This window comes from Leptinotarsa decemlineata, unplaced genomic scaffold, assembly GCF_025532065.1.
Source record: "Leptinotarsa decemlineata unplaced genomic scaffold, Ldec_3_MD MMD2_tig00003335_RagTag_RagTag, whole genome shotgun sequence".
Taxonomy (NCBI): domain Eukaryota; kingdom Metazoa; phylum Arthropoda; class Insecta; order Coleoptera; family Chrysomelidae; genus Leptinotarsa; species Leptinotarsa decemlineata.
The window spans coordinates 3,394,065-3,416,787 of record NW_027412587.1 but is presented as its reverse complement, the minus strand read 5'-3'; the positions used below and the strand labels follow the sequence as shown (position 1 = coordinate 3,416,787).

Genomic DNA, 22,723 nt, shown 5'->3' with positions numbered 1-22,723 from the left:
TGCAAAACTAAAAACAATTTTGGATGTTTCATAAAAAAATTATTAGTTATCAATGCGAGTGTTCCATATTTTTGTTACCGTATGCATACAACTGTTTCCTATATAACTGTCTACCATCTGCAATAAAACACAAAAAACTGAACTAAGTGAAAAACCTACCTACATAGAATTCAGATTCTTTCTTATTTGTTCGGACCTGAATAAAAAAAAAATTGTAATCATCATCATAACATTTCTTCACAGCACCACAGGCCAATTTGAGCCGGGATTTAGGAAGAGCACGAAGATGCGCAGTCTTTCCCGCCAAAGGTCAGTTAAAATACTTATTGGAGAACAGAATCCTGTGGCACAGCACAATATTTCAAGGACATCGAGACAGCGCGATATACAGAAATTTAATATTGAAAACATTCCCGATTTGACCGGATACAAATATATACTGATAGCGAGTTTCACAAACATAATGTGATATTTGCGAAGCTAGCGAATGAAATAAATTCATGAATATAAGTTGCTGAATTCAGAAAACGAAAATAACAATACGGTGAGTCATTTCGAAATTACATGTGATATACAAATATTATGAATTAAAGGATATCGAACAGTCTCAGAGTCCGAACTACATATATATGTTAAGGGTTTCAAAACAATGGAATTTCCATTATAAATAAGTATTCAACTTGTGATTAGTTTGCTGTTATTTGTGTGTATGATACTTTTTACAATTAAGACCATGTTCAGTTATTCTTACAGGTATAGTCTATACGAAGTCAATGCGAACAGCTAAATAAAAGAGTAATGTACCGGGTCTGATAAATTTACTAGCTAATAATACCTTATGAAACCTCGCACATGAAAACAATGATAATACCTCGTATTAATTTCTTACCTCTCACTCATAGTATGCCAGCCGTGTCTATACTATAATTCCAAAAAGTAGGTACTAAATTCTTGAAAATAACTGATGTTTTTGCCTTACTCTGTCTTTAGCAGTGGCGTACGGAAATTATACTGAACAGATGAGGAAAAATGATGAAAAAATACATAGAATCACAACCTTGACAACAATCTTTTCGTTTTAATGCAATAATATTTCTGAGCATATGCCAAGAACTTCTCATGCACTACTTCACGGTGATCAATGAAAACAGTGAGCAAAACTCTGACATTTGATCGAATTTGGCATGCTTTTTTTGGTCCTGGCGCCCCTGGGCTCTTCCATTGGGACGATTGAACTTTGGTTTCGATGTCATAACCATGTACCCATGATTCGTCCCCGGTTATGACCCTCTAAAGCAAATCTGGATCGCCGTTTTTTTTTTTTTTGTAAAAATTCAGTAATTTTGGAACGGATTTGAAATAAGGCAACCGATATGCCGACATCCTCAGCAACTTCTCTAATTGTGATTCGCCGATACTCCATACCAATTTCCTTCACTTTCCCAATATTTTTATCGGCAGCATTTCTGCGAAACACACGTGTCGCGGTTGTATCGACCTTTAATGGTGAAAATCCCACAGTGAACTGAATTAGTGAGTTTTGATGTGGATTTTCATCAATAATCGGCCAGTTCCATTCAATTTCTCCCATTTATAAAAATATTTCTTTGTTACTAACATTATAAAATATTCAAAAGATCTACAACATCAGTATGCTGCAGTTAAAATAATTAACAGGTGTGTTTTTAGAGTACAAAATACATTTCGTTTTCTAATATATTTCGTTTTCTCCTATCTTTCCATGAAATCCATTTCAACAATACTGTTTCTAGTACTAGACATTATTAAATAACCTAAATTTTAGGTTGTCCATAAATTGCTTGCCTCCTGTGAACAAACGTCTCACATTCCCATAAAATATAACGAGCTACCTCTGTCCCTTTGTTGCTTTGCCTGCAGTTGTTGCAGTTATACAGCCCTATTTAATTAGGTGCCTGCCCTCTTGATGGACAGTGTCCAGTGATTGTTCTGAGCCAATCTATAATATGCTTTGTTGAGATTCAGCATCTGACATTCACTTAAAACAAGTCTTTGTCTCTTCATTGCATTGCATGTAGCTGAGTTTTCCGTTGAACAGCTCTATTTTGTTCAAGTATCCTCTAAATCTAAATTGATGATATCCACCGACTAGCCATGTAATCATTCTGTCGTCAGTGGTCCCAGAGCATTTCCAGGTATATTTTTTCAGTACTCTTTATGTTAATTTTTGACCAATTTTCTGATCTGATATCGTACCATAATTTCGTGTCTAGCACACTTATCGGCTGTGATTCCTAAGTGTCCAGACCTCCAATTTAGAGTCAATTTATTCCGGACCACCAGTTTCCCCAGTTTTTCACATTCCCGGGCCGGGAATGTGAAAAACTGGGATTTATCAATGCCCCGAGAGTAGCTTGGATGTCTTTACGAATATTGATTCTCAAATTTCGTTAAGGTCAAAAATTGACATCCCTTGCACACTGCAACATTGCATTCACTTCCGTTTGAAAGATGGATCTGTATTGACCGAGTGGGTAGCTGTATTGTATAATGGTATGTATATCAAATGTTATGTTAAATTATCTAAATAAACAATTTGTTCAGGCCAGTCTCAACTCAGCTACATTGTAGGTTAATGGACTGACACCTATCAGAAAACAACTACTTCCCTGGCTAATACCACGAAGGGCGTTGGATAATATCCGACAGATCTCATTGTAGAACTCTTCACAGAAGTAATTCCCTCATATGTTGTTAACGATATAACTGCCGGAATCGATTTTCAATTATTGGAGCGACTTTCAGACCAGTTTCGGTAAAGGTAGTGTCCATCATCAACATGAAGTCGATTATTTTCCATAATTACAAATCGAATTCCTTTCAGTGTGTCATTCCTTTTTTTTATACGAGGAAATTGGATATGCGGTTGGTTACCTCGTTCACGGGCAGATGGGGCGATGACAAATATGTTGTTTGTCGTTGGCTTCAGCCTAGTTTGAGGAATGATACTGTCGAAAGCCAAATTGTCAAAAATACTAATTTCCGAAAATATTCAATTCTCCAAATTCATAGCCTCAGTGCACCGCACTGTAAGGGTCGATCTAGTAAAAGTTCAATTACCTTTATAAAATTAAGATATTCGGCAATTAGCGATAATGCAATAATGCTGATTGGCAATATTAGACTTCGACCTAAAATCGGGAACTAGAGTGTCTGGGCATTGATGATTCGGTTGCCACCTTCTGAAGATAACACATCCATCACCCCTGAAAATGTACCTTCGGTAAGTGTATTTTTTATGTTTTGTATTATTGGCTTGTTGAACCATATTTTTGAAGTATCGTAACATTGTTGAGGGCTATGTTGTACCTTTATTATAATAAACTTCAGTATTTGTTATCTATGATTATTATATTCATATAAATCCTACCATCTAAGTTAACCCCCAACTCACGAGCCATTTGGGACGCGACACGTGGTGGAGGCGCCGGAAAATTGAATATTTTCGAAAATTAGTATTTTTGACAATTTGGCTTTTGACACAACTCTGAAAGGAATTCGATTTTTAATCATGGGAAATCATCTACTTCATGTTGATGTTGACACTACCTTGCACTGATGAGGGGCCAAATAGCCCAAAACCGGTCTGCAAGTATGTTCCAATAATTGAAAATATATTCTGGTAGTTGTATTGCCAACAGCAGTTGTATTGCCAGTCCATCAATTTAGAGTGTGGCTTAGTTGACATTGGCCTGAACGAATTGTTCATTCAGGTGATTTGATTTACAGTCAGTCTTCAAGTATGCACCCTTACCATTTGTGAAAAAATGGTGTTTTTTACACGCTAGTCTGATGTATGTAAGAACATTGATCTTCACATTTCGTTGAGGACAAAAATTGATTATCCTTGCGCAATGCAAGCTTGCATTCACTTCCGTTTGAAAGACGGATCTGTATTAACTGAGTAAATTTATCTTCACGTAATATATTTTAGCTTACTTGTTCGGTTTTCGGTAAGAAATATAACACTTGATTTACAGTTTAGAGATCAGTTGTATTGGACAAGTTTCCTTGCATTCTACATCTATCGACTACCAATTCAAACAATTTTGAAGTGGTGATTCTACGCTGTTCCTATCTGACTGATAAATGTTCAATATAGAGATATGATCATATTTTTTTATCAGGTTTCGCAGAGTGTGATAACCGTTCGAACGAGCAAGAACAAATACAACCGAAGTTATGGCTGGTAAGTGTAATATGTTTTTTAAATATTATTCAGACTTCAGAGCACATATTTATAATTATGATGAAAATTATTGTTTTCAGAGTAATTTTTCTTTATCAGTATATTATGAACATTTAGATATTTTCAGTAGATCAAATGTTCATATATGTAGTTTTATAAAACAAATTGTATTCTATAAGACTTGTTGTAGTAGCAGAAGTTGGAGAAATCACGATTCCAGCTTCACAGTTTATTGCTATAATTAGAATTTTTCATTTTGTATGACTAGAATTAGGTACATTCGTCCCAAATATACACTTTTACGGGGCTTCCCATGGCACAGTCTCATCACATATTCAGTCATAAGTCATAATCATGATTTAATCCTTTTCGTTAATATTCATTTGTAGTTCAACTATATTCTAACAAAATTTTGAAGCAGCATCACGAATGATAGGCACGTATGATCGACGAACTGTGTACAAAACTAATCTATAACTTTAGGTTGATTTTGCATTAATCAGCAGGAATCGTTTTAAGGTGAACAGAGATATCAACTTGCCTAGGAACCTATGCGACTGTATTTCAAGCGGAAATTTACGCTATTCAATTGTGTGCGGAGAGATTGGATGAATCCAACCTCATTCACAAGTCAATAAAAATATTCTCGGACAGTCAAGCGCAGTTGGAAGCTCTTGGCTCCTATCGAGCAACGTCTAAATTGGTAGCAAATTGCCAAAAACGACTCTCCTCGATAGGAAAACTTAACAGATTGTCTCTGGTCTGGATTCCTGGCCACACTGGCCTGGAAGGCAATGAGGCTAGACTATTTTGCAAAGGAGGGTGTTGCAAGCAGTTTCATCGGACCAGAACCTTTGCCAAACAAAGATTTATGGACTTCTGGCAGAATCTTTCAGGATTGGCTCACTCCAAGGCGTTTATTCACCTTTCGAAGCTTGATACCAAACAGTTGTTGGACTACAGTAGGGATGAACTACGTTATCTAACAGGCCTTCTTACAGGTAACTGTCATTTGAATCATTACATGCAGGGAGTCGGACTGTTGGAAGAGTGTGTGTCGTCTCTGTTTGGGAAATGATGAAACAGCAGAACACATACTTTGTGCCTGCCCCGCTAGGAACCGAATCAGGTTTTTATAGTTCGTCAGAGCCGTATTCTTAACATCTAACCTGAAAGACCACTCACCATGCATACTAAATGTTTTCGTTAAGAAGCTGGGTTTATTTGGTCGAGTGTGAATAGGCGTGGGTCACAATAAACCCTTGCGGGTTGCGGTGGAGGGTTGAATAGACCACTCACTTCGGACCTAACCTAACCTAAGGTGAATGAATTGAATTCAACTGCAACGACATATTTGACTAAACTTGATATCATTTTTGTTTATTTTCATGTGTGTAAGGAGAAAGTCGAATTTATTTGAATTTACTGAAAATTTATAATGATAATTTTACTAAATTACTAAAAGAAAATGTTCATTTACCTATATGATCATGATCACTACGTATTATAAAGAGAGAGAGAGAACGGATTTCCATAAGGTTTCCACCAACTGACGAAATTATTCATGGGAAAGGTTTATTTGTATAATTAAATGATTTTTTGTGAGAAATGTTCAAAATATGGAAGTCTTCATCGATATCGCTGCCTAATTCCTTCAAGACATAACAAAACAAAGTATGGTGTGATTCTTTCTCTAGGTCTACAAAAAATCTGACATAGCGTTTGTCTATCTTTGAAGAATGTCTTGCTAACCATGCCAAATCAATCGGGGCGTATCGCTAGTGGAGTTTAATTGCGATAGTTTTGGCTTTCCTGCATCTTCTAAGCAAACAGTTCTCATCATTTGCGTATCTTTGATGTAGAAAAAAAAAACGTTTTTCAAATCATAAACCTAGTCAACCCAAGTTTCTATAGTTTTTTCCCTAACAATTGATTACCGTAATATTCATTACTACCCCAAAGGTTCCAAACAGTGCATTACAAATAAATGATTAATGTGATTCCTGAAACTGTCATAACTTTTTAATTTATGAACCGATTGAAATAAATCAAGCATTGAATTGATGAAATTACAATACTTTTTTCAAGTCTATTGACTGATGGATTGGCTTTCAAAATCTACACCGTGGATGGGTTTCATACAGTGCTAGTCAAAAGTCCCCTCCCCCCCTCGTATCTTTTGAACGGGTATACTTATAATAATGAAATTTGGAGTGTGGAAATAAACGGATGTAGGCTTCTTAACTGGTCATAACAGGTGACGCAATAGTCATAAATGACGTCACAAGGCCACTGTGACCAAAAATTTTAAATGGGACCCTATGGCAAGTGACAGCTCGTTTGAAAGGTATTGAAAATACCTATTCAGTCATACCAATTTTGTTTGGGTTTCGGCTGATTTTGATTGATAAATTGAAGAAATACGAAAATTATAGTTTCGCATTTAGTTAATAAAGATTTAAGAACCAGTTCTTATAATAAGTGTTCAAAATGTGCTCCATCTACTTCCTGGCAGTAATGCATCCTATTGCTAAACTCTTGTCGTACTCGTCCCAGTGTGTCAGCGGAAATTGCCCTACATTCTTCAACAATTCGTTGTTTCAGAATGGCAATACTGTCAGGTGCTGTAGCGTAAACCTTAGATTTCAAGTACCCCCATAGAAAAAAATCTAATGGTGTAAGGTCCGGTGACCGAGCTGGCCATTCGATCTAACCTCGTCGTCCAATCCATCTACCACGATAATCTTCATCTAGGTAACGTCTTACTGCACCGTAATAGTGTGCAGGAGCACCATCTTGTTGAAACGTTATTTCCAAGTTGTCGAATTCATCTGGATTATCTTCTAGAATTTCAAGAATTAACGCCTCAATATCAGTTTGTAACATCTCCAGATACAATTCACCGGTTAAGTTAGCATTGAGAAAAAGAGGCCCAACTATGTGGTTTCCCAAAATACCTGCCCAAACATTTACTTTTTCTGGAAATTGAGTATGTTTTTCACGAAAGATGTGAGGATTTGTGTCACTCCAATACCTCACATTTTGAGTGTTAACATTTCCATTGAGAAAGAAAGTACTTTCGTCACTAAAACAAATTGTCTGTATGTAGCCTGATTGTTGGTTCATTTTATCGGACATAGTTTCACAGAATTCTAGTCTTCGGTCGGAGTCATCATCTGAAAGTTGGTGCACCATTTTTAGTTTGTATGGATGAAATTTGTTTTTAGCCAACACCCTATGTACTGTCCTTTGACTGACTTCACAGATAGACGCAACTTGGGCTGTGGAAGAAGTAGGGTTCACTACCATTTCTCCAAGTATGTCAATTTTTTTGTCATCACTAATTGTTGGTCGACCAGATCGTTTGGCATCTTGAACACTACCTGATGCTTCAAACTTCCGAAGAAGCTCCCTCAAATAAACCCTCGATATAGGGCGATCGGGGTACCTCTCATTAAACAGTCGTTCCGCTGCATGGAAATTGTTTCTACATTCACCAATTATTAAGATAGCTGCTACTTTGTCGGCTACAGTACGTCCCATTTTGCCTATGTAAACACTTAAACGTCTCGTTAAACAATAGCTTAGGTAAATTTTCAAGGTATAAACACTTTTGACAAGTAGATAATTCAAACACGTCAACCTTTTTGACAATGAACCAGAGGCGTACTTTAAAATCTTTATTAATTAAATGCGAAACAATAATTTTCGTATTTCTTCAATTTATCAATCAAAATCAGCCGAAACCCAAACAGAATTGGTATGACTGAATAGGTATTTTCAATACCTTTCAAACGAGCTGTCACTTGCCATAGGGTCCCATTTAAAATTTTTGGTCACAGTGGCCTTGTGACGTCATTTATGACTATTGCGTCACCTGTTATGACCAGTTAAGAAGCCTACATCCGTTTATTTCCACCCTCCAAATTTCATTATTATAAGTATACCCGTTCCAAAGATACGAGGGGGGGAGGGGACTTTTGACTAGCACTGTATAATAGACAACAATGTTTTATTTCAGAATAGTTTAGAAATAGGAATTCCAATACTTATCAAATTGTTTATGACATTATAGTATACATATATTGGTATTTTGGGTTTTAAGTTTTATCTTCATTATTGAATTGCTTGCTTTTTCGAAAAACAAAAACATGAAAAAGTTCAAATTGTTGATATTCAACTCCATACACCTTCATTGGTAATCATTATACAAGGGAATTGAAAATATTTAGAAGAGTTGCGGTAGCTTCCACCGCATGAAAACCTTGGGGACCGATGCTTATGTGAAATTTTTTACATTGAAAATACCCGAGGAATCGTCTTGTGTAATATCGGACACTTTGTAAAAAATTCATTGTGAATTTCGCTACCAATGGTTTACGATTTATATTTACACCATGAGTTTTGTTAAGTTAACGTGTTTGCATTAAGTTATGAATCGTTATGAACCTTTCACCTATCATTTCCATTTTCATTCAAAATGAACAAAAGTGCATTTTTATCAAAAATCGTTGTTCCGATCGATTTTTCGTACGAGTACTTTTATTCTGAAAATTGTTTATTAAACCTGATTTTGTTGAAAGATATTGGATATCTGTTATATCAAAGTTTTGTCATGTGGACCATCGGGGGTAGTCCGTTCCTGACTTTGTAGCACAACTAACTCTTGCATGAAAGCTCATCAAAGCAATTCATTTGTTTAGTTAATCACCAAAATTTGGCTGATTTTGTATATTCACTTGAAAAGTTATCAAAGAAAAAGATTTTTCATTTTGTAACTTTGAGGGTCCGTATTTTGGTAACGAAGGATTCTAGAAACAATAGTTACATGAAGTGCTGATGATATTTTGACCTCATCTTCTCATCTATACATTCCCGAGAGTAAAGGAGGAAATCCAGCAACACCCTGTATAGTGTGATCATTTGTTTGAAAACGGTAAACTTCACCAATACAGAGTATTCTGACATACATTTCACATACGGACTTGCTAACGGGAATGCATATGAAGCTAAACGTTAACCGCACAATTCTTACTTCAAAAACCTTACAGAAATCAACAGTGAAAACTATACATACGTATAAGAAAATAACGAAATATTAATATCTCCCAACTACCTACACAGTAGGGTGTGGTAAACGTCGAAAAACAACTACTTCACTGGCTAATACCATGCAGGATATTTAATTATATCCAACATATATGTATGCAAGATTTCGCACAGAGGTTAGTCTTGCAAATGTTTCTTGTTCATCCAGCAGCAGGACCATGTTGAAACTATTCAAGTAGATCACCTGCACACCGCGGTTTCGAGGTATATCCTCTCGTCAGTACAGAAAAGATCCTATCTCGATTAATTTCAACACGGCTCTGGTACATATATGAAATCTTCGTCTGAGAGGAAGATTGTTAACTAGTAACATTTCCATCTCATGAACAGAGCCCCAAGCGTTTAAGTTTTGATATATGGGATATTTCTTTTCCGCTTGAGGCTTTATTCGAGAGATGGAGTTGTTACTAGTTAACAATCTCTTTCTCTCAGACGAATGTTTCATATATGTCAGAGTCGTGTTGAAATTAATAGAGTCCCAGATATTTTGCTGTCTGGGTAGGATCTTTCCTGTATTGACTAGAGGTAATACCCCGTGGTATTAGCCTGGGAAGTAGTTGTTTTTCGACAGAATTTTACCACACCTCACTGTGTAGGTAGTTGGGAGAGATTAATATTTCGAAATTTATTTCGAAATATTTCTTTCCTTATTGAAAAACCTTTTCGAAAATTCACATTCGGTTTACGGAAGCTCCTGAAAAATAGTCCGACGCTAAACATTTCTCATGTTCTGGTATGTATCGACTAATGTCGTTGGCTTCTCCAACGCCTTATTCAAAATCCTTTATTTGAAAATTAAATCCTGTTCACCGACGCAACGCAACGCTATACGTAATTTTCTCAACAATCATTCGTGGTCAGAGAAAAACCCCCATGCGATACAGGAATCACAATTTTCAAGAACAGTTCTCTCTCAAAGTGTGAGCAGGTATCCTTGGAGATTATTTTATAGGCCCATTCTTTATTCCGGGAAGATCAAACGGAGAAGGATATCTTCGTTTTCTTGAAGAAGATTTGCCTATTTTACTGGAAGATGCGCCGCTTAGACTACAAAATGGAATGTGATTTATACATGACGGTGCCTTGGCACATTTTAGCATACAAGCGCGACAGGGCCGTCGCCCAGGGGGGGGAGGGAATCCAAATTTTCCCAACCTCACCAGCAAAATTTCCCAACTTTCGAAGAAATGAAGGCCGAGGGATTTGTTACTACTATAATATATTAATTTTCTTACTTAGCTATCCAAAGATTGGCTGAATGCTTATGCCCGTTAAGGTATGCACAAACAAAAATAAATTTCGGTGATTATTAAAATAATAATGGGAATTATTTTACTCTGGACCAAGGTCCTTGGTCTTCCACCATATCACCATGTATAGGAATATTCAATACAAATGAAAGGAAACAATAATATTGTGCTTATTGTTTTCTACTATTATTTTTTCTATCTTCACGGTCCGAAATTTCTTAACTTTTCCAATTCAAAAAAACAGCGAAAAATTATAAATTTTGTAAAATTGTCACTTAAAAATTTGTGGACTGTTCAGGACTGTTTTCTTACTTGGGAGAAATTAAAATTTTTTGAAGATTTCAAACAACTCAGAATTCTCTTCAAGTTATGCATGTTGGGAAATCCTAACCTTCTCCTGGTTCTTTCCCTTTTCTTATTACCTCTCCTTTTCTTTTCTCTCATTTTTATTTTTTTAATTTTTATTCATTTTTTCACTATTATTTTTTTCTATCTTCATGGCCCAAAATTTCCCAACTTTTCCCAACTTTTTCCCGAGTCGAAAAAGCAGGGGGAGAGGCTCCCCCTCACCCCCCCATGGCGACAGCCCTGAAGCGCGAGCATTTTTAGATAAGATTTTCGGTAATCGTTGGATAGGACGAGGAGGGCCTCAAGCATGCCCCCCCTAGGTCACGAGACCTCAACAGTTTGGATTTTTTCCTATGGGGACATCTAAAACTTCAATAATTTAATAGAACTGACCGATACTTGATGAAAATTCATATTAAAACTAATTAATACAGTTTATTGTATGTTTTTGACTATAAAGGGTTTTACAAAAACTGTATAATTTAGTTTTGAAATCTTCAATTTACCAGCCATCTATACCAAATGAAGAAGAATTAAGAAATGAAGTAATCAACTCTTGCAGATCGATTCAAGACACTCCAGTGATTTTCCAAAGAGTACGCTAATAATAATTAAAAAATCTGTTTAAAATCTGTTTTTCCGTTAATCAGCTATCACCCCCATACGAAGAACAACTCTCAGAAGTTGAGAAACTTGTGTGAGCTAAGGACTAATATCATTTATTAACGAAAAGAGAGAGAATGTATACAGGATATACAATTGTCTTGCATAAATGATACCTACTCGATAAGTGAGCAAACACTCGTTTCGAGCAAAAATTATCTTACTTAACTACATAAAAAGAAAACTATGTCCAATCCAATATAAGAACATTACAAAGAAAGCATCGCACTTAAAAAATATATATGGAAATGACAGTGTAATATAAAAAGCAAACACAATAATGAGAACATTTATACAGTAAATATTTTTTTTGCATAGATGATACATACTCGATAAGTGAGAAAACAGCTGTTTCGAGATAAAAGTACATTACTTAACTACCTAATAAATATTTAGTCCAATACAAGAACACCACGAAAAAAGCAATAAGCTTTAAAAATATATATGGGAATAACAGATTACTTAAAAAAGCAAACACATTAATAAGAATAAGAACATTTTAAAAGTAGAAACATTTTGGAATAAGTAATAGTTATGAAAATAAAAATTAAACCCGTGCATAAAGAATTAAAAAGGCGAGTATAATTAAAATAAAATGAAATGAATCAGTTGGAGAAATTTGGTTCGACGATATCATTACATTTGGCTCTTGGTGTTTCGTATATGAATCGTTTTACCTTATTTTCAAACATGTAAAAGTCCATTATTTCTTCAATATGGTAAGGAATAAAATTGAACGCTTTGGGTGCTAAATAAGAAAATGATCGCTGACAAACAAATTTGCTCATCTGTGGAACAACATGTGCTGTTTTGTCGTGTACCATAATTATTCGTAGGTAAACTGGCATGATTTTTTATTTCTTTATATTTCAATATAACATTCAAACAATATAGTTGCTTCAGATGCAGTATCCCGCATTCCTTATATGAATAACTGAGGAACCGTCTTGTAGAATATCTGACACTTATTAAATAACACTCTGTACGATGAAATTGATCATTTTAAATTTTATGATGGCTGATGCTTGAATTATGGTTCTCCTCAAATGACCGAGCTCAGTTTACCTGAATTGAAAATCTCCTTTGAACTTGCGCCTAGTTTATCCTCGTTCCTTCTTATATATTCTCATGGTTTTATAATTATTGGTTTTTATCTTCAATACAATGAAGGATCTATATGATAATTTTGATTTTTTGATAGCTTACAACTGGGTGGAAACAGATGTGACATCTCGAATGCCTGGAAATGCTTTACGCGGTGGATATGATGCGGACGGATCTCATATTTACGTAGGGAAAGCTTTTCATCAAGGAGACTGGATTCCTTCGAAAGTTATTCCTATAAAAAATGTAGCCTATGTGGCGTATAATGGAAAAGAACATGCCAAAAATAGGGTCCAGGTCAGTATAATACATTTTTCAAATGTTTTTCTACTTATTCTCAACAGTTTCTATATTTTATTAAAGTATAATATTATCGATGTATTTTGTGGATGGAATATGTGGTGATATTTACACAGGGTGTAACTGAATAAGTGTAAAACATTTAAGGAGGTGATTCCTCATTGAAAAAAAGATAGGATCTTTCATATAAAAAAACTAACTTCATTGGAGCATCCCTTGTTAAGATACAGCCACTTGAAGGGGGTACATAAAATTTGTATAACAATTTTTTTCACAAGCACTGAAAAAGTTAAAATATTGAAATTAACCTGGAGTTTTGTACTACCAAAAAGACACTTAGCCAGTCTTATCATTTGTTTACCATTTAAAAATGTATTTCCCCTAGCCTGTTTCCTTCTAAACAAAAAATGTCTCTTTGGGAGTTTTGCCCAAAATAAACCAGTTCGCAGCAAAAAATTATTTTACGAACAACTACAGAGATACATCGTCATAAATGCGAACTGGATTTATTGTTATTTTGCAGTTAGTACCTGCTTTAAACGATTAAAGAGTAATAAACAAAACTAATTTATTAATAACAAAACACACAACATGTAGAAATCATAGTAAATGTTCAATATGTCTATCTTCAGACATTACGCATGCATCTAGACTTCGGCGCATTGAGCCACGTATCCGCTCAAATATTCCTGGAGTCTCTCTGATTACCCTGCACGCATCGATGATGCGGTTTCTTAAGTCCTCTACATCGCGAACATGAGTACGATAAACCAAATGCTGTAAATGGCCCCAAGTAGAGAAATCGAGAGGATTGATGTCCGGGGATCGAGCGGGCCAGTTCTGTGGTCCTCTTCGACCTATCCACTGATTTGCATATGTTTCAGTTAAATGCTGACGTGCTACTTGACTAAAATGGGCAGGAGCCCCATTATGCATAAAAAACATATCCCTTCTGACGCCCAAAGGAACTTCCTCCAGAAGTACTGGATGCACTTCTCTTAAAAATTGAACGTATGCCTCACCATTTAATAGAGGAGATAGAAAATGAGGCCTAATTAAATCATCCCCAATAACTCCGAGCCACACGTTAAGAGAAAACTGTTCTTGATGGTTAGTTTCGACAATAGCGTGAGGGTTTTCATCAGCCTATATGTGGTAATTATGAAAATTAATAACTTGTCCCGAGAAAAACTACATTCGTCTGTGAATTCTATCGTCTTCAGAAAGTCACAATTTCTTCTAATCATTTCCAGCATCCAATTGCAAAATTCAAGACGGTTCGGAAAGTTTCGCGATAACAGTGCCTGTACTCGTTGCAGATGGTAAAAGAGTTGTTCCTTTAAAATTGGAAATACCGTCATATGATCAACATTTAGCTGGAAAGCAATCATTCTAGTACTGGTAGTAGGTTGTTCTTCAATCAAATTAAGTACTGCTTCTTCAAGCTGTGGTGTTCGCACTTCTCGATGGCGAACACAATCCTGCGTTCTTTTGTCTAATGAACCATATTCTCGTAGTCGTTGATGAAGTCGAGCAAATATTCTATGTGAAGGATGCTACCGTTGAGGATACATTTCAGCATATCTTCAAGAAGCTTCTAACCCATTCCCCTGCGACAGACCGTATACGTAATGCATATCAGCCATTTCCTCATTTGCGTATGCCATTTTAATAACAAGTGAATTATTAAAGTAATAAATTAAGAACAGAACAACAACACACAGTTAGTATTAATTCAATTTCGAAAATTTACAAACTGACAGTGTCATAGCAATTCAATTGTCACTATCGCTAATAGTGACCTACTACATAGATTAGTTTCGTATTTTCGCATTTATGACGATGTATCTCTATAGTTGTTCCTAAAATAATGTTTTGCTGCGAACTGGTTTATTTTGGGCGAAAAGTCCAAGAGACATGTTTTGTTTAGAATAAGACAGGCTATCGGAAATAGGTTTTTAAATGGTAAACAAATAATAAGACAAAAAGTTACATTGGAAATAAATTTTAGGGGTTGCGTTTTCCACCCCTTACAACCATGGGGTGAACCAAATAAATTTCTGGCTAAATGTCTCTTTGGTAGTACAAAACGTCAGATTAATTTCAACATTGTAAGTTTTTTAGTGCTTCTGAAAAAAAAATGTTATACAAATTTTATGTACCCTATTCAAATTGCTGTATCTTAACAAGGGATGCTCCAATGAAATTTCTTTATATGAAAGATCTTTTTTTTTCGATGAGGAATCACCTCCTCAAATGTTTTACACTTATTTAGTTACACCCTGTATATTTTTGTTAGCCAGCTATCACCCTTCCACTAACGACAACCCACAAAAGTCAAAACTTGTCTGAGCAAAAGAATAACAAGGTTTTGTCTTTTAACGTGCGTAATCAATAGTAGTATTGCCCAGGTGGAAATGAATAGCTCTTGAGTTTGCGGAGGCAAGAGCGCAGTTGGACTTTCGACTTTTATAGGAATTCAAATAATAGTATTGAAAATACTAAATACTAAATTAACTGATCTCATTTGGACGCCATCTACAGTAAATTACAGAAATATTGTGGTACTATTGTACCATCTTTTCAATTCTCGTAACTGTAGATTAACTCAGAGAGTCAAAGATGAAAAAAAAATATTAAATATTCTATAGGTACTTCTCATCCGTTTCCTTGATAGAGATATTCATCAATCTGATCAGAAACAAAATATAAAGGCTCACCCCAGGGGTTAATGCATTTAAACTTACAACTCCTGATCGGAATCCTATCTCTAAGGACCATCAAGGATCCAACGATATTCTTCTTTTTACTCCTCTGATATACGATCTAGAATTCCGGCAATCTTATCAGCAGTTCTGTGGGATCTAGGTGGTCTGATATATATTTTAGCCAGCTGTTCAAGGACTGTCTTTACTTTTGGGATCCGACTTTGGTTTCTTTCCTGTACTAATATCTTTAACCACAAGCTTGATTTTGATTCGACTCAGATTACAACATCGACTGACAAGCTTGCTTTCGCCTTGAATTCTTTTAATTCACCTGATTTTTTGGATTTGCTTGAATTTGTCCCCATTCGTCTGATATATTGCTAGAATTTGTCTGAATTTGCTTGAGTTTGCCTGACAGAACTCTTCAAATTTGGAATACTACCTGCTTAGTGATTAGTAGTGGTGATTGAATCACCACTACCTCTTCTTCATGTGAAGCTAGGTACAGAAACGACCCTATCAAAATTTCATCTTTCACACATAGGATTTTAGTTCAGAACCCAGGCAATGTTACCTGTTCCATCAGTCACTTCAAATATGTTCACAGAGGGCGTCCACCGAATCTAAGTATGATATCCTTACAAACATGGATACATATCCTTGTTTGTATCTCACTTCTCACTTCACGTTAATCATTATGACCGAATGATTAAAACAATACCTTCTTGGCTGCGAGTGATACCACACTCGTTATCAAAAAGTACTAAAAAGTTTCCTTTTTCACGAAAAATTTCTTTGATATCTTATTTCGTTTGTTAAGACGAGTCAGGGATTTCTTACATTTACCCTGTATAATGTCTTTGATAAAAAAACGTTAATAAATCATAATGATTATAATTATTATTATTAGTTGTGGAATTAGCCGCGGTGGTAGTGCGCCCGACTCACGATCGGAAGACCGTGGGTTCGATTCCTGCCTCGACCCGATATTTTTCTCGAGATAGTTTGTCTGGTTGAAGCTGGGATGATTCTGCAACCGTGTTAGGAATTACACGTTAAAAGGTAAGACCTCGTTAGTCCTTAGCTCGCACAAGTTTCTCAACTTCTGAGAGTTGTCGTTCGTATGGGGGCGACAGCTGATTAACGGAAAAACAGATTTTAAACAAATTTTTTAAACAGATTATAAAAAATCATTCTCAGGTTCTGTGTGGACCACAACACCGATTCCAATGGGTCTCAGCCAGTAATGGGAGAGTCCCACCATGTTCCATAGAGGGCGGAAAAACTTCTACTGGGGAAGCCCTCTACATAGGAAGGGTTAGACATTCCGGATCTCAAACTGTTGGAAAGGTATAAATATTTCAATGAGGCTAACCACGGAAATTTTTGCGGTGATGTGTAAATTAAAGGTTAGAAATGTTAAAAATGCCACGACTGAAATATCTTGGTACATGAAAATCTATTGTAGAAAGTAATTCCAGAGAATCAGTTCTACCAAGAACAGAGGCTTGTTTTCTTCTCTTTTCAATAGTTCTATATAATTATTTGTTGAGGATACACGCCAGTAGTTTTAAAACTAAAGTATTTTAAAAACTTCTTTCTGACTTTCTCAATATTTGATATATACTGATTATAAATGGGATTCCATGTTGAGGATCCATATTCTAACTTTGACTTTACTAAACTGGAATATAGGGAAGTAATAGATAAAAAATTTACTGAAATTTTTAAAATTTCTGACAGTTAAACCGTAAGGGCGATAGGCAGAGCTAACAATTTAATTAATGTGATTATTAAAAGTTAGTTAATAATCGAAATGGACACTCAGATCCCTGAGACATTTGAAGTATTGAAATCTAGTACAGTCATCTATATCGATAACAGAGGTGTATAACTTCAAATCATCTGCAAACATTAATCTATTGCAGTATAATGTGTTGCATAAAGCATTTATGAATATGAAAAGTAAAGAATGTAACTATCCCAAGATTAGATCCTTGAGGGAGTCCAGTGGCAGAATAAATATTTGGAGAGAAACAATTATAATAGACATGAAGTAATGATGGAAGAATATGCAAAAAAATAAGAATACATATTTCAAATGGTTAAGGCTTTCGCGGCCGGGTTTCAAGGCCGACGATTTTTTGGAATTTCTTCCTGACGTTTGGCCAGCGCGAGTGGCTAGCTTCTTCAGAGCTTTATATATCCTGAGTTAATTTCTGATGACTGGATATTACGGCTGCGTGATGTAATACCTAGTGAAAGCTATGTATGGTAATATACATTTTAAATTCGGGAAGAGACAGATTTCTTTAATTCAGAATTTTTTAAACGCCGGATCTGTCTCCTATACAATGCAAAATTATGGTCAGACTGAGAGTATTTATATAAACACTATTCATCGGCGTATTTTGAAAAGATGCAGTCAGATATATTTGTCACGTAGCTGAAAATCGCTCAGGATGTAAAAATGGGCATATCAATATCCTAGCATTGAAATCGAGAGTTTTGTCAATTCAGCGAAATAGATTTTCTGGTGGCCTTCGTCGCACGTGGACGACTGTCACGAAGAACGGTTTGAGAATCGGAGGGGGCGAGGAATCCGTTATTTCTTTTTGGCTTTTTGGAAGGCAAGGAAGACAGAAGGTTCGGAGAAGTCTTGCCGCGTTCTGGGGTGTCACTGAGTTCACTTCTTATTTGCAAAGAGGTAATTTATTGTTGGGTCCTAGTGTGGGTTGTTTAGCTAGAGTTCAGATTTCAATTAAAAAAGAAAGCAAATTTAAGGGTGTACACCACTCTCCCTAAAGTAAAACTGAAAGTATTTTGTACAGAGTTGAAGCATTTGTAGTTGTTTAAGAGGTTGAATTAATAGTAAATATCACACTCAAATTGGCGGCATTTTCTCTGTTCTATTTTCTTTTATTTTATAGAATATAGAATATCAATTTATATTGGAGCCTCTGACTTTCATTTTCTCTTGGACTGAGAAAAATACCATCCTCGCAGAGTAAGATGAAGTTGAGTAAAGAAAACAAAGAAAAATTTGAAATTTATTAGTCTATCTATCGAGAAGATAGAAGAAGAACTAAGATACAAATTCAGTTATAGCATATTCGGTATTGTTCTGGAACCATATAATGAGCGAGAACTATAAGTATATATACCAAATTATCAGGTTTCAAAAAGACCTCCTCTTCATGCAGAAGGCCGAACTCAAGCGTATTTCGGATTTGCCTAACATCCAAAATTTGATATGGAGAAATTCGCATCTGGTGATAGCAGCTGTCAAAATTAATTTACAAAGAATGAATAAACCAGAAAGGAACATTTATTACACTGGTGACAGCTAAGAGGGATTTCACGAGGATTTCTCGGTTAAGAAATGTAATTCCACAATTCAGACCTGTTGAAATTTTTTTACGTTATTACCACTTATTATATTGAAGCGTATTTGTATTGACTCAGGTAGTTTGTGATATATTTTTCAAATAAAGTTTGTGGAGATCAAATCGTGAGGTGTAGTTTTTGAAATTACTGTGGATCTTCATCAAGTAACGGCCGAATCAATCAGAAAAAAAACCTATATTATATGCTGAAACTTCGCGAAACGAACCTTGAATTCCTAAAATATTCCAAAATCTAACATTCATCCCTGAATACACTGAAATAGCTGTTTAAATGTTGAACTGGAATTTGAAGTATTCACCTCTCCAAACGTTTCTACACGGTAGGATCTGGTAAATGCCATGGAGGACATTGATCGGATACTTCTTTTCCGCTTGGAGCTTTGTTGGATAAATGGAGCTCTTACTAGTCAACAACCCTTTATCTCAGACGAAGCTTTCTTCAATGCAGTCAATTTATGATGAAGTCAGTTGAGTTCCAGATACACAGCCGTTTTTGGTAAGATTTTTCCTGCTCTGACGAGGGGTAATCTCCGAAACCGGTCTGTAGGTGATCATTCAATTGATTTCAGCATTGTCCTGCTGCTAGATGAACGAGAAGCAACTACAAGATTATCCTCTATCGGGGACCTCGCATAAATGTTCATCATGGTATTAGTCATGGAAGTAGTTGTTTTCGGCAGGCTTATACCAGTTGCGTCTGGGCAGAAATGTTGGGAGAGGTGAATGTTTTGAGTTTCATTTCTAAATATTTATTTTCTTGATACGTTTGTGTTTCTCTTTGACCAATTTTATGTGTATGTGTATGTTTGTTATGGGTAAACTTCAAAACTACTTAACCAATTTCAAACATTATTCCACCCGTAGAAAGTTGCATTATTGCCAGTAACATGAGAAAAAACTGATATATCTTCAAATATTACAAAAATATCTAGTAAGTATTTAGAAAGCATTCAGATTCAAAACATTTATTATACAAATGAATTGAAATGTAATCATTCATTATTTATGTGAATAAAATAACAAGGAATAGAAATCGAGTAGACAGACAATATTGTGAAAAAATATTTAGAGTTGACAAGAGATAAGGTTGGTTCTCAATTGAAAAAACTGGAGAGAAAACAGTGAAAATGAATTCATAGGGCTTAGAAACAAAATATGAAACATACGTTTTGATAGAATTAAAATGAAATTCAAAATACAAAATGATAAGAAATATCAAAATAAGTTAAAAAATTACTAAACGGAAAAAATGAGAGGTAGGAAAATATTAAATTAATTAGGTAATTTTTTCTATAAGTGAAACTTCAATTCATAGTTTTATTTATTTATTTTTTAGGTTGTGTGAAGTTATCCATAAATGATGACGTTTCCTAATTCTTATTTTAATTAATAAAATTAGTTATTTATTATGATTTGAAAAAAGTTTGATTTACATATAAGGGGCAATTCGTTGTAGAAAGTAGCATTTTCCCTTTTTACAATTTGAATTGAATTGGAAAACGAATTCGAAATGAATATCTATAAATCATAAAGATTGAGAAACCAGGATTATATTAGATTCTTGGAAAATATTATAATAATTGCTCTACAGGTATTCAAAGAAATTCTCTAGTAATAGTATAATTGTTTTCTTTTCAGGTTCATCCCACTCACGGAGTATGCTACATCTCCTTCGGGGGCAAAGAAATACCCTTCAAAGATTATGAAATTTTGATAATGAGAGGTTGAACACATTCACGACTGAAAATTTTTAACATTTAACTTCTATAAATAATACAATTAAAAGATTATGCAAAACACATAATTATTATTTTTTACTATGTTGAGATTACACTGATATTACGCCTTTGTCAGCCTAACTGCAAAAAACAAATAATATGTCTGGGTGGAAAATTGTGATCATTTCAATCTTTCCTGCCATAAATGCTAGTGAATATTTGGCAATATATCTTCCCCTTATTCTTTCCAATGCCCTGTTGTCATGCCTATTCAAACAACAAGGGAAACATTTTTGTTATTGTAAAATTGTAATCTTTTTCTTGAAAGTATACGGTCTAGGCCTTCTACTCGTATGTTATAAAACCTTCCTGATGTATTATGTACAAGAAGTGAGTTTTTCCAAATGAACATTTATGATCTTTGGAAGGTGCAATTTTGTACCTTTGTACCGCCTGGACCCTGCTTTCCCGATTGATCACCCGCTTATCATATCTAAGGTCCATCCATTTTTTGTAAAAGCTTAGAACATTTTCATGTAGTAGCTTATAAGCAGTTCTTAGAGTATGTTATTTGCTCGTATTTTCAATTGGGTACAAGTCTTATTATTAGACTTGTAACGTAACTGTCCAATAAAATAACTTCACAATTGTCAATTTTAGAATAAAATATAATTATCAGTTTCTTTCGTAATATCAAAATTCGCGGTAAACTAATCGTGACTCAGGCAGTCCAATTTATTCAAAAACACAATACAGGAGGGCGAAATATTATTGAGTACATGCATAAGAATTATTTTACTTTGATCAACCGCAGAATTTTTTCCTGATCAGACCTGATCATTTTCCATTTTTTTGAGCCATGCTGTTGAAACATCAAGCCCTTTACAAAAAAATCGTGCAAACACACCCCTTCCCACAATAAATTTGAAATGGAATTAGCAACGCTAGAGTGTAAAATCACAATGCAAAATTCAGAGTGAGGTACATCCCGGATAACCAAGTATTCTATAATAATTTTTGTATATTTGTATTTGAATCAGCCGAAGCTCCTCATCTATTAAAAAATCAACTTCAAGTTAGTATTTTGTGAAACGAAACAAACTTTGGTTTAATAAAGAATACTCGGAATCTAAAAGAAGAATCCGAAGAGACTAGAAATTATGAAAACAAAGTTATTTTCCCGGTTTCCAAAAGTACTCACATCAAAATGCTTTTACAAAAATCTTATAAAGGATGAATGATTCCAGTCATCGGAATCATTTATCGGTCGGTCGGTAGCCAAGCGGTTCGGCGTGGGTGCTTTGTTCACTCACTCGAATTGACTGCCGTGTTGGTCGGTGGTTCAAGCCCTAGTCTGAACGATCGATCTCCACTTGCTATCGTCCAACCCGTGTTAGGAACCACACGTTAAAAGGTAAGACCTCGTTAATCCTTAGCTCGCACAAGTTTAGACTTCTGAGGGTTGTCGTTCGTAGGGGTGCGACAGCTGGTTAACGGAAAAACATATTTTAAACAGAACAGATTTTAAACAGTATGAAATTAATATATTAACAGCTTTATCGACAACCAAGGACTTTTTGGTCAACTCTAAGACGTTGTCTTCTTGCCATCATTTCTTCCTGCTACTGAAAAGGAAATTTTATATAGCAATATTCACCCTTCCAGAGTCGCTGGCACTAATATTTCTATGCAAGACACCCTATTCCAGATCCGCCTATCACTAAAACCGAATTCTACAATATCCTCAAGAAGTGCAAAAATAATAAATCATCTGGAATAACAGCATTTACAAACGAGTTCTTACCAATAATTGGGTACTCTATCTCACAAAGCTATTCCACAATATTATGGAAACCTCAACAATTCCGAACAGTTGGTCAAACATTCT

At 35.2% G+C, this 22,723-nt stretch overlaps 1 protein-coding gene across 2 annotated transcripts; it reads left to right on the top strand.

Moving 5' to 3' along the window:
• Window positions 1–386: 386 nt before the first annotated feature.
• Window positions 387–20,921, top strand: LOC111501856 (uncharacterized). 2 transcript variants are annotated; one of them, XM_023155768.2, is made up of 5 exons: window positions 387–544; window positions 4,167–4,228; window positions 12,800–12,999; window positions 16,911–17,060; window positions 20,756–20,921. In XM_023155768.2, the coding sequence occupies exons 2-5, from the start codon at window positions 4,222–4,224 to the stop codon at window positions 20,843–20,845; spliced, it is 447 nt and encodes a 148-aa protein (XP_023011536.1). In that variant the 5' UTR covers window positions 387–544; window positions 4,167–4,221; the 3' UTR covers window positions 20,846–20,921. The 2 variants fall into 2 exon arrangements, with proteins under 2 accessions (XP_023011536.1, XP_023011537.1); XM_023155769.2 differs by lacking the exon at window positions 387–544 and adding an exon at window positions 3,194–3,262.
• Window positions 20,922–22,723: the final 1,802 nt, after the last annotated feature.

Coding starts and splice junctions, on each gene's coding strand:
- LOC111501856 (XM_023155768.2), top strand. Junction 13,000..16,910: donor ATGCCAAAAATAGGGTCCAG/GTCAGTATAATA, acceptor AATCATTCTCAG/GTTCTGTGTGGACCACAACA. Junction 17,061..20,755: donor GATCTCAAACTGTTGGAAAG/GTATAAATATTT, acceptor TTTTCTTTTCAG/GTTCATCCCACTCACGGAGT.